Here is a 13,544-nt window from a genome sequence, read left to right as displayed (position 1 = left end):
CCAAGTTTGATTTTGATATAATATCTGGGACAGGCTTCGAGGGTTCGTTCTACTGCCTCGTAGAAGGTATCCTTCTCCAACTCTGCAGTCTCCTCTGTAGGGGCGTGAACGTTAATGAGGCTTATATTTCTAAACTTGCCTCGCTAGCGCAGAGTGCATAGCCTTTCGCTTATGTTTTCAAAGCCGATAACAGCAGGTTTCATTTTTTGGCTGACTAAGAAACCTATTCCGAGCACATGGTTTACTGGATGGCCACTATAATATATGGTGTAGCAGCTCTTCTCCAGGAAACCGGTCCCTGTCCAACGCATCTCCTGTAACGCTGTTACATCAGCCCTAATTGGGACAGGGTATTGGCTAGCTGCTCATCAGCTTCATCTCTGTACAGGGAGCGCACGTTCCATGAGAAAATACGCAAATCGTTATTCCGTTGTCGTTGTCGGGTTCGTCGTTGTGTAGTTCGTCCAGTCCGAGGCTCCTGTTGTGGCTTCGTAACAAGTTGTTTTCCGTGTAGGGTTGTCAGCCCTACCAAACCCCTGGGACCTATACTACCCTTTGACCACCCGCGTAATATAGGTGGAACCAATTTTATTCAAAACCATCTTAATTAATTTACTTCTATTGAAAAAAATCGTATCATACTCATATTATTATTATTACATTGCTTGAGAGCACAGTAAACACTTAACTCGCAACAATAAACCAAAACACGAAATTAAAAACCTAAATCCCCACGCACCTGTTCGATTGCAAAAATTCCCATCAAACAACGTGCAAATACTAAACATCTCCACTGTTGGGAAGGCCACGAATTCCCTCCGGACAAACGCGAAAGACACAACATCCACACCACAACCTACGGTCACCCGATCTCACGGGCAAAGTCGCAGCCACACGCCGCGAGTTCATTATCATCAATCCGCCAACCACCTCCAACCAAAACAAATCTTCCCGACGGCGCCTCACCTCCTTCCTCCACTTCCTATCTCTTCACCCATTCCACTGACGTCACGTGTTATCGTTCTGCACTTTGTTTTTATCTGCACCTTCGCACAATCAGCTGGCCGTTTTGACATTCTTCTTTGTGCCGGTTCGTAACTCGCTCGAAAGGTGAACGACATCGTGCTGTGCCGCCGTTCGGCTTCGACTCGCCAAGGATTCGTTGAATCATCGCCTCGTCCGACGGGCCATGACGAAGTGCGTCAACTTTACTGTCATTTGTGTCAATTCCTTTCATTATATAATCGCGCAAGTGGACAGTCGCATACATCCCGGTCGGAAAAATGGAAAATTTTATGTGAAAAGTGTTGAAATCAGTGGTGGATTCGTGTGAGAGTGGAAATTTCTCAGCCCAAGTGCAAATTTCAGTGAGTGGTGATCGAAAAGTGCGCAAATTGTGTCCGACATATTCGACTTTTTAATGGAGTCGCATGAGGCGATGACGGAGTGTCTTTTTTTATTTCGCATTAATTATTGAATTGTTGCATTAATCAGTGGAATACTAGGAACGATAGCTGTTCAATGGACTCGTAGATATCGTGGCGATAGCATTGTATTGTAAAAGCGAAACTTAATTGGCGAATGAGTGAATGAAAGTAAGATGTCGTACACTGAGCTGGAGAGCGGCTACCAAGACCTGAAACAGGCCAATCGCCCGGGATTTTATGTTGGACACGACGGAAACGTGATCTCATTAGGGCGGGTAATTTTCCAGGCTAATTATCGCTTTTCCGTATTGCATGAAAGTAATTCTAGTTCAGTTAGTAGGCAATTTTGTTGGCTGACATTTATGCGCATCAGCATCGAGTACGCTGGGACCTGCGTCAACAACGCGAGTCAATTAAAAATAGCATCTCAAGACGTCTGGGCCCCGGCGGCAATTATCTATCGATTTGCTTTATAAATAAGTGATTGAAGATTTTTGGCTTCGATATGGCGTTTTATTGTTCTTAATTTGCCGAGTTAAAGCAAGAGGGCTGTGCTTCGCTTCTATCGGTTATAGTTCTGCCACCGTACACCACCCCCCTCCCTATTTATGTTGTGTCTAATTTATTTTGGATGCTTTTACTCAAGATCTCTGCGTGAAATTCGCTTGAATGGCTTCACGTTATTCGGAACAAGTAGCTGCTAAGTTATAAACAACTTAATCAGTTTTCCACTAAAATTTTACTCGCAATATGGTTCATCCCATAAATGTTCCTCGTATACCAGGATATGTCCCTATAAACCAGAACTTATTCCCATAAGCCTATTAGGAGGATTATCACACTTTAATAAAAAAAGATATTGGCTAAGAGTTAAACGCTAATGCATTCAGCGTAATAGACAGCGTGACAGGAACCCAAGTAAGAGTTTAAACGAAAATAGTCACAGCTAATCAGCCAACGAAATGGGTGGCGAAGTTGGTAAAGCAGCAGTAGCCACTCCTCAAATTTCAGTAGTGCTTCTTTTACCGGCGTGCTGGGGTATAATACTTTGACGTCAAATGGTACTAGGCGGTCATTATCAGCTAAAGCCCCCGTTCCCTTCAATCTTTTAATCACTTTTTTACCGATACCCTACCTACTTAATATTTCGATGTCCCTTGTTTCGAAACTAGAATACTAGCTAGAATGATAAAGAAGCTAAGTGGTCAGCTAGATATTAAATTGACTTCAATGTCAACTTTATATAGACGTACAAAGAAAAATGATAAGCGTCAAAAGGTACAAGGTATTTCTTCGGTTGTGTGTCGTTTTCCCGGCTTATTTTATAATGAAACAAGTCGGGAAACCGGAAGCTTGACGCTTCAGGTATAAAAGGTTTTGTGTTTTCCTATGTGAGGAGCATAACGTAGTTCTCCATTGGCTTATAGCATTGACCCGAGATATTGAAATCGTTCAGTTCTGGGCAGGTTACTGCCATTGCCAGAACTGAGCGATTTAAATATCTCGAAGGGCAGGTTACCGACATTGCCAAAACTCAGCGATTTAAACATCTCGAGGGGCAGGTTACTGCAATTGCCAGAACTCAGCGGTTTAAATATCTCGAGTCAATGCTATCTGGCAATGGAGAACTGCGTAATGAAATTATTTCACACATTAACGCAACCTGGATGAAGTGGCGTTCCCAAACTAGTGTTCTTTGTGATCGACGTATCAGCGCACGTCCCAAATCTAAAATTTACTGCAATGTCGTCCGTCTGCCGCTCTCTATAGTTCTGAGTATTGGCCGACTATAAAGGTCAATGAACGGCGTCTTGCGGTAATGAGGACGAAGATTTTGCATTGCACTGGTGGCGTGACACGTTTTGATTACGTCTGAAATGAGAATATCCGCGATCGAACGGGTTTGCACCGATCGTGGAAAAACTGCAAGAGAGGCGTTTTCGATGGTGTGGTCACTTAATTCACACTAACGAGAATTCAACAACCAGTATTGGTCAGAACATCGAAAGCAATGGTAAGCAACCAAAAAGCCGGCCAAAACAATGGTGGCTTGATATGCTGGATGGGGATTTAAAGGTCTCAAGATTACATCCTGATCAGGCATTTGATAAAATAAAATGACGAAACCGACCACCACAGGCCGACCCCGCTTGTGAACTGATGGCTGAACAAAAAGAAAAAGATGTGAGGAGCGACCAGTGCACGACAGCTCCGTGTAATATAGCTAAAAATTCCATTGCCCTCTATTTTCTAGAAAGCGATTTAAATAAATCATTTGATGGAAAGCCCTGTGTTGATAATGGTCAACCTCATACGCTCCACACTCTGAGTTTAATATTATTAGCAAATGCCAACAATTTAACCAACATCAAATATAAAAAAGGGCTAGGGAGAATTAGATTAGATTAGATGGAATTTTAATATTTCACTCGAATTTCAATTATTCTCGTTAATTATGACGTCAGCATCTTATTTGTATGGCTTAGGATGCTGTTAATTAGCACGAAATTGATAAGTTTGAACTTCTATAACTTTGACACTAATAGTTGGATTTTCATGGAACTTGGCATGTGCAAGAGACGGTCCTCTATACCGGTGCAAAATTTGGTACACCTAAGATGAGCTTAAGGGGAGTTTTTTAGTCAATTTCTAAAAGTTGATAATATACAATTAGTAAATTTATTTGAACAGATACCGGAATGGGACATCTCTCGAAGATCAAATTTCACATAAGCGTTTTACACAAAACCTTAAAAACGGCTGCAGATAAATAGATTCTTCATAAGTGCGACTTTAATGTTTCACGCGAATGTCAATTATTCCGGGTAATTATGACGTCAGCATCTGATTTGCATGGCTTTGGAAGCAGTAAACTCCCGCGAAATTGCTAAGTTTGAACTGCTATAACTTTGGCGTTAATTTCCAGATTTCAACGAAATTTAGCAGATATATACGAAATATTGTCCTCTATACTGGTACAGAATTCGGAAGTCCTCAGATGAATTTAAGGGGGGTTTTTCAGTACATTTCTAAAAAGCAGTAATTTACTATTAGTAAGTTTATTTGAGCATATATCGGAATGGGACGTATTTTGAGGCCTAGATTTCATCTAGGCGCACCACCCTGATTTTTTTCGGATTTTTAGGTTGGGTAGTTTCCGAAAATGAGTCCTGTCTCACTTCAAGTGCGTACGTTTTGACTCCTTACTCACGCACTTTGCAATTTATGCCAATACTAGTGTCAGTTGCGGAAAGTGCAAACCGAGACCTTTCATTTGATACCCTACAAAACTATATCCGGTAAAAAAAATTTTGAATCCCCCCTTTGCATGTATGGGGAGCCCCCCTTTATACACCACCTAAATTTATGCCACTCGCTGTATGCGTGGGATTTCATAGCTTCCATCTGTTCACCAAATTTCGTTCGGATCGGTTTAGTCGTTTTGGAGAAAAATGCGTGTGACAGACAGACAGACAGACATTGAATCGATTTTAATAAGGTTTTGTTTTACACAAAACCTTAAAAAAGACAAACTTTACCTTTTAATGCCGAATAGTGAACTTTTTATTCTCATGTAATTGTCCTCTTCCTCAGTGGATTTTTGTCTGAACTGCTTATGGTCTAGTTTCGCTATCTTCTTTGGAGCCCCTAATCGTGTCTTCCGTTGATATGGTCTGCTAGAAGATATCACCTCGATGTCACGTTCTTTTAGGATGTTTTGCACCAGGTTGCTAATTTGAGAATGGATGATAGGAACTCGACGTTTTTTAGATTGTTCCGCTTGTGTAAAAAGTATTTTCAGGTGATTCCTTTCCATTTTCCTCATTTTTTACTGATTGTTCCTTCTGTGGTCTTCCTATTGAACCCCTTTAAGCGGGACCATCTAAAAAGCATCGAGTTTCCTGGTGAAAAATATCCTAAAAAAAAGTGACATCGAGATGATATATACCAACAGACGACATCAACTGTCAAGGAAGGTAGCGAGAAAAGTGGAGTCTACCAGATAACCTGCACCGATTGTGAAAAATCATATATAGGGCAAACTAGAAGGTTAATAACAATGAGGTTCAACGAACATATATAAGGAAAGCAAATCTAACGAAAGCAAAAAGCAGACCAACACAGAAAGTTTCATCATCCACGAGATAAGGGAGGAAAAAAGAATTAACAGTGATTTAGGAAACCTCAACAGTTGGCTTTTTGGATTAATTAAGTAAAAAAAATTAACTAGCAATTAAGGTCTGGCTTTAGGTATTTAAGGACAAGCTGGACCATAAGCGGTTCAGACAAAAACTTACTAAGGAAGAGGACAATTGGTCCTCGAAATATTGGTATATGAGAATAAAAAACTCACTATTCGGCATTAAAAGATAAAATTTGTCTTTTTTAAGGTTTTGTGTAAAACAAAACCTTATTAAAATGGGTTTACTATCTGTCTGTCTATCTTTTTTTTGACTGGGGGACATGGATACGCATCTGGAATCTAGGACACGCATGCCGGACTTCCCATATTTTCTCCAAACTCTCCCCGCGGGACCATCGTCCAGGTATTGCATCACTGGGCTCTTCAGTTCTTAGCTGTTCACTCTAAACGAGCTGCTACCGCTTTGCGTGGCGATAATTGAAGTAGCTTGCCTTCTATGTCTCCGCTGTATTTTTGCTGCTTTTAGCTGCTGGTGGATCCGTTTGCAACTACCGCGCCCCATGTTGTATTTGGTTGCACCATGTACTTTATCAGATTTTGCACCGTTAAATGGGTATTTAGCTCTTTTTCAAGCTCTCTCCTTGAGCTTTTAAATTTTGGGCAAGCAAAGAAAACGTGTTCTGCATTTTCGGCTGCACCTTCACACGTAGGACAATCGAGCGATTCATCTAGGCCGAACCTATAGAGGTAACTCCTGTATCCATCGTGTCCGGTTAAGAACTGAGTTAGATCGTAACTCACCGTGGTTTCGCATAGTCCACATGCTTATGTCTGGGATAAACCTGTGTGTCCACCGGCCATTCGCCACCTGGTCCCATGCTGTTTGCCATGCAGCCAATGACCGCATATGCTCACTTTGCTTGTTTAGGATCGCTTCCTGATTTTCGTACAGACGACTTGCCTCATTGAATAGAATATCTACCGGGATCAGCCCCGCAATCACGCATGCCGCCTCATAAGATGTTGTTCGGTAGGCGCAACATGTTCGGAGAGCGCTTAATCGACATGCAGTTTGAAGCTGTCTACGATTTTCTCCGATTTTTATCGCCGACGCTCACACTGGTGCCACGTATAAAAGTGCAGAGCTGACGACTCTTCGGGCCGCCTACATTTGGAAGCATCCTTGCCAGTGTTGAGTTGATAGTCGCCGCTTTCTGCTTTAAGTGGGGCTTCAAGCTCAGCTTTAAGTCGAATATTACTCCCAGGTATTTCAGCGATGGCTGAGAGCTAACAACATGCGCCCTGATGCAAATTTCAACAGTTTTCTGTTTCCGCCGCTTTTTAAAGTGTGTTCGGCAAGTTCAACCCCGTGGTCTTTAAGCCAAGAGTTGATCGTTCGCATATATCTGTACTTCGTCGAGGTGATTGGATGTTATGACCGCTCCAACGTCATCTGTGAATCCAATGACAACGGCTTGTTTAGCTACTGGAAGCCATAAAACGCCATTATACATTAAGTTCCATAGCAGAGTGCCCAGAACAGACCCCTGCGGAACTCCTGCCGTTATTACATACATCTTCGACCCTTCGTCCGTATCATAAAGTAGCTTCCCCTGTCGGAAGTAATCGAAGATTATATTTAATATATATTTTAAATAACGTTGATAACATTTCTATTTAAAATTTTAATTTTTATTACCTCCCTTCACTAATCAATGTTCATTTTAATACAAAAAAATATTCATCTAAAACGTTGTTATGGTTATGCTATTGCTGGTATTATGGACAACTGGGTAGACGATGGGAACTCTGCACAGATTGGTGCTGGATTCGGTCCTGCAAGTTTGCAGTGTGTATGGAAAACAAAAAAGACTTTTGTTTAGAGGAGTTCACTTTTGACTAGCACAGAAATAGGGAGTTTCGCACTGCTGTTTAGTAGAGGCAAGTTCAGTTTAAAGGCAAAATTTGCATTTAGCTTTGAGCAATGCACACCTTCAGATTGGCTTCGTTCCTTCATCTTCTCTCAAGGTAAATACGTCCAGCTAGGTCTCATCGAGGGGTCGGATTGATAGTAGAGAAATGATAGAATTTTAAATCGGGAATGTTGTGAAACGCATACGTACCTGCAATTTAGGAGCAAAGAATCAAAAGTGTGTATCCATTCATGAGAATGGCTAATAAATTAGCGAAATAAGAGGCAGGTGAGATAGGAATGGTTACTGATCCAGAAGGATGATATAAAGAAGCAATTCTTATTTTTAATTTATTCTCTTATCTTTTCGGGTTGGAAAGTACGATTCAGGTGATTTCGCGGACATGAGAGGAGTCAACGTGATGACTTTGTTATGAGTGGCTGAAGATTAACCCTCTCTGGACTATGCAACATAACTTAGCATTAAATTAAAGTAACTATCGGTTCTGATGGGCAGTTAAAAGAATTAGGCACTACCCAGTGCAGCTTATTAATTCGATAACAATTGTAAAGTGTCACATAAAGTATATCCGTGCCGTACTTTGCCTTTTGCATTTTATTTGATTTTTTTTTTTTATTATATTTTGGATGGTGTTATAAGGTCTATTTTTTGAGGTTTTATTGTGCCTTTTTTTTGAGATTTCTTAATTTATTTTTATCCTAGTTTTATTCCTATATTTATAATAAGATAATCATGTTTTACTACTTAGTTTCACGTAGCTTTCTTCAATTATATATACTTTTTTCACTTCTTCTACTTTTGCGCACTTTATTTTGAACATTTCAATTTCATAATTGTTTAAAATTTATACTTTTCTTCATCAAATACTATTTTTGCATTTTTGTGGTGTTTAAACCAAGCTAACTCTTCAATTTTGGTATATTTTTTATTTCGGATTAGTGCGACATTCGGCTCTACGCGCCATTTTTAGTCTTATATTTCACTACCGGGTCGAGCTGTATTCTTTAAATTGGGACTCCATGTATCCCATCTCGATATAAGTCCCAACGACTTAGGAACAAAATATGGTTCCCGTAAATGTTGCCCATAGCAAATCAACCACATCTACGCTCAATGGGTGATAGTTTCTGGCAATGTGTGTGATCAGACCTTTTTGAAAAGGTTGTAGGGGGACGAATCCGATTGCTCAACGTATGGCCTGGCATAAGACATGTGGATTTTTTCTAGATTTGTCAAGGGCTGCTTACTTCCTCGAGTTGAGTTAACCAGGAACATACCAGTGAGCGGCGATGGACATTCATACACGGGAACATGAACCGTGAATAATTTTCTAATTGTGGCCTATAAATCTCCCCTTTTGGTTGGCAATAGACACTTTGAGTTGTTAATTTGATCATTTCCCAAGAGCTAGATTGTCACCGGATGACATATCCGCGATTGCTGACCTGCATGACGTGGAAAATATAAACGAAAAGCTATGCACTCTGCGTTTGTGGGGCAAATTTAAAAATGTGAGCTTCATAAACGTTCACGCCCCTATAGAGAAGACTGTAGAGTCTGAGAAGGATACCTTCTACGAAGCAGTTGGACGGACCCTCGCAGCTTGATTTTGATGTCATACTTGGAGATTTCAATAGTCAAGTAGGGACGGAGCCCGTATTCAGGCAGTACGTCGGCTCCCATAGCTTTCATAGGGATACCAATAATAACAGACTGCGGATTATTCAGCTAGCGGTATCGCACGAAATGGTTGTTGGAAGTACCTGGTTTGCGTGAAAAGCTGTCCACATACATACCAGGGCCTCTCCAGATGGGGCAACTTTCAACCAAATTGACCACGTGCTGATCGAACGCCGCCACCTCTCAGCCTTGATCAATAACAGAACATATAAGGGGGCCAATATAGACTCTGCTCGCTACCTCTCTGGTATTGTGTTCCGAACTCGAATTACGACACCACCTACAATCCCCTCTGACAATCAGGTGAGAATGTATACTGAAGCCATTCACAACACAGCCTTGAGTAACACCTATAAGGGGGAAATAGATGAAATGATCTGCACAACCACCTGAAGAACGTTATCTTTGATACGGCCATAAACATACTTGGTCCCAGCCGCAAGAAAAGTCGGAACGGCTGGTTTGATTGTGAATGTAAGCTAGCAACGAAACGAAAGATTGCTCGATACCGAGTAATGGTGCATTGTCAAGGAACGTAGGCACGCGCAGAGACTTATCACGAACTCCGTCGAGTGGAGAAGCGACTTCACAGACGGAAAAAGGTACCCTGGGAGAACCAAAAGGTCTGTGAACACGAAAAGTACAGGGAGGCGCGGAAGTTTTACCAACAAGTTAGCAGGATGAAGCCTTACACATCTCGATGCTCATCCTGCCGAGACAAAGAGGGAAATCTGATTTCGGACGGACAAATACTGCCCCCATCAAGTATAGGAGAAACAGCCCGTACAATTCATCGGCTTAAAAATCATAAGTCGCCAGGAGCCGATGGAATTACAGTCGAATTGGTTAAATATGGAGGCGACCAATTACACCAAACCGTCCACCAACTGATGTTCAAAGTATGGGACAGCGAGTCAATACCTGACGACTGGCAACGAGGTATTATCTGTCTCATGCATAAAAAGGGCGATATCACACAGTGCAGCAATTATAAAGGTATCACGTTGCTCAGTACCATCTATAAGATATTCTCCGCTGTCTGTCGGATAGTCCTATACGCTCAGAACATCATTGGCCCATACCAAGTAGGCTTCACTCCAGGAAAATCAACAACAGATCAGATCTTCTCTCTGCGGCAAGCGATGGAAAAACTGTTGAATGTGACAATCAATTGCACCATCTTTTCATCGAGTTTAAAGCCGCCTATGATAGCATAGCCAGGGTGAAACTGCACACGGCCATGAGAGAATTCGGTATCCCAACGAAACTGAAAATATTGACTAGGTTGACCCTGACCAATATGGGAGGCCAGATAAAAGCAGCAAGATCACTCTCTAGGCAACAACAACGGTCTAAGACAAGAGAATGCCTTATCATACGTTCTCTTTAACTTGGCCCTGGAGAAAGTGATTCGCGATGCGGATGTAAATGCGAGAGGCACCATCCTCTTCAAGTCCACCCAACTACTAGCCTACGCTGACAATATTGATATTATAGGAAGAACTACCCGAGATGTACAGTTTTCATCCAGATCAAGCAAGCGGAGCGAGATCTTGGGCTGCACATAAATGACGACAAGGCAAGGTATATGGTGGCAATGTCAGCGCCATAACCGAAAGAACGAAGAACATCGAATCGCACTGGTCAAACGAAAACAATCAAGATAGGAGACTACAACTTTGAGACCGTTGAAAATTTCTCCTATCTAGGGTCGAAAATCACAACCGATAACAGCTACGACGACGTAATCCGCTCACGGTTGTCCGTGGCCAACAGAGCCTATTTCAGCTTACAAAAGCTGTTTCGCTCGAAACGTCTCACCATAGGGTCAAAGCTCTTACTGCACAAGACTATGGTATTGCCAGCCCTTATGTTTTCCTCGGACTACGAACTCTTGGCCGCATTCGAGAAAAGGATCCTCTGAAGGATTTTTGGCCCCCTACATGAGGATGGACGATTCCGTAGCCTACATAACGACGAAACTTATGAGCGATATCACGATCGTCTGGTTGTGGATAGAATCCGGCTCAACAGGCTGCGGTGGGCGGGTCACCTAATCCGTATTGATGAGGATGATCCAGACCCGAAAGTCTATATGGGCAATATCTATGGTAGAAAAAGAAGACAGAACCTGCCTGAGATGGAACGATGGCGTGGATCAGGACGCCAGACAGCTTTTAGGGATATTGAATTGGTGTACTTCGATGCAAAACCGGGATGTCTGGAGTTCCTTATTAAGGCAGACCTAGACCGGATACCGGTTGCTGCGCCGTTGATGATGATGATGATGACGTGGGAATACAGTAGGCCTTCCAAACAACCCCACTTACGCGTTTATTTTTTCATGTGTATATTTTTCCTCCATCAATTTTTAATTTACCAAATAGCATTTCCTGGTAAACATCCACGGTCTCTAATAAAATCTAAATAAAAAAACCTTTGCTTTCTTCCTGAAACGGAATATGTTATTTATTTGCAAATAAGTATTTTTAATTTAAAGCATTTCCTGTTTCGAAAGATTTCATTTAAGGTTTGAACAGCCTCGAAGTTGCCTTCGAACTCTATTACAATCTAGAAAAACTTTCATTATAATGGATAGCAGTAGGACTGAAGAACACTCAGTTGTTAATCGATTTTTGCTACTTTTGCTACATAATTTTAACTATACAATGTCAACATTGTTTAATTGCAATTCCCAAGGCATTAACAAGAGTTTTATCTAGAATCAATATTCAATGATTATCTTGATTGGAAGTGAAGCCTTTATCTTTTGATTAAAGTTGTTTGAATTGCTGGGGAGCTAATAAGGGAAATAGGATACTTGAAGTCATAACCACACCTAAATCCAAAAAAAAAGTTGATTCGGTAAATTTCACTTATTTCTAGGACTCATTTTCACTTTGAATAGATCATTAGACTTATTTGATCAGAATAATTTGTCAAGCAAATATCAAAAATTTTGAATCATCTACACATTTCGCCTAATCCAGTTGCAAGTTATATGATTTAGTAAAATACTTCCATTATTTGTTTTTTGTAGTTGAAATATTTTTAAACTACAAATACTAGCAATAAGCTCAATTAGACAATGGGAAACAGTTGGGATAAAATGTTGCCCAACGCCTACCGAGAGGGCACATTTCGAAGGACACGTAAACCAAAGGCTGCTAAAACTATTCCACATGTCTATTCGTCACCAACGATTTCCGGTTTGTAGTACTCAGACATTGTGTTCCAAGAATATTTAATTATTTTATATCTTATTTGATTCCTTTGTTATTTTAGACAATTTCCGTCAACAAATGGAGTTGCGTTCATCTTCCTTCTCCTGCCGGGTAATTCTATACCAAATACTGTGTTGATTGATATTTTGCTATCTGTGGTTTTATAGTTGTTGTGTTGAGTCTTTTTCCAATTCCGTTCAAGAAGCATATGCAAGGATACATCTAATTTAGCATAACCAGCATGTTGTGATTCCTTGTTCAAATGATGGTTGATCTGTTGCTTCAAGTAACGCCTTTGAGGATGCTGACGTTCCTCGCTACCATGTTCATTGTTATATTTACGCGACTGTTCATGCTTTTAGGATAGATACTTACAAATATATAACTTTTATGTCTGCTTTCCCGTTTTCATAGCGCTTCATTGTTTTTGCATTGCATTTTACTGTTTTAACAATGTTTTGACTACTATTAGTCACAGAAACAGAATTTATTCATGAATTATTGCAATATCAGGGCAATCAGCCAAATTACAATTAACAAGTTTCTATCTTTGAAAAGTTGTAGTTTATATTTAGTATTGATATGCCTTTTGTCGACTATTTTTCGATTAACTTTTCAAATAACCGACAGGAATATTTTAATTTTGTCACCTCCTCCACTGAATCATTTCACTTATTTTCCAGTAGGGCATCGAACCGAAAAATTCTGTGTATCTTCTACACACTTTCATACAGTGCTACTCTCTCTTCTCTCCCTAAGGAATGCTATTTCAGAAGGGCTGTATTGTATGTCAGGTAAAATCCATTTGAATTGAGATTCGATCGACATTCACTGGAAAATCTGCCGCCGGCTACAGACATTACACAGGAAACGAATTTTATGACATTGGATGCTCCACCAGATTTATTTACGTAGAGCGATTTCAACAGATGCTTTGTCACGTACCATTCCAGCTTATTTATTTTTTTTACTGTGAAATTGGACATCTGTTCTGCATGGAATTCGAATTCCTTGAAGATAGATTTACTGGTAATCGTTTCGATTAAAGGAATAGCTTTCATCTGATGGTTTTGCCAGAATTACTACAAGTACGTGAATTCACAAAAATGATTTTTACCCACTCAAACCACCCCCG

At 40.7% G+C, this 13,544-nt stretch overlaps 1 protein-coding gene across 3 annotated transcripts in view; it reads left to right on the top strand.

The window, feature by feature from the left end:
* Positions 1-952: 952 nt before the first annotated feature.
* Positions 953-13,544, top strand: part of LOC119657910 (inositol hexakisphosphate and diphosphoinositol-pentakisphosphate kinase) — a 73,407-nt gene continuing 60,815 nt past the window's right edge. Inside the window, exons 1-3 of one of the 3 annotated variants that reach the window (XM_038065086.1) lie at positions 953-1,702; positions 12,226-12,394; positions 12,471-12,520. In XM_038065086.1, coding sequence (XP_037921014.1) covers positions 12,274-12,394; positions 12,471-12,520 — 171 coding nt within the window. In that variant the 5' untranslated portion in view covers positions 953-1,702; positions 12,226-12,273. The remainder of the gene's footprint in view (positions 1,703-12,225; positions 12,395-12,470; positions 12,521-13,544) is intronic. The other 2 variants (XM_038065085.1, XM_038065092.1) reach the window with 2 other exon arrangements.

Source organism: Hermetia illucens, chromosome 5 (genome assembly GCF_905115235.1).
Source record: "Hermetia illucens chromosome 5, iHerIll2.2.curated.20191125, whole genome shotgun sequence".
NCBI classification, from domain to species: Eukaryota; Metazoa; Arthropoda; class Insecta; order Diptera; family Stratiomyidae; genus Hermetia; species Hermetia illucens.
The sequence above is the reverse complement of the archived record's forward strand: the minus strand, read 5'-3'. Positions and strand labels throughout refer to the sequence as shown.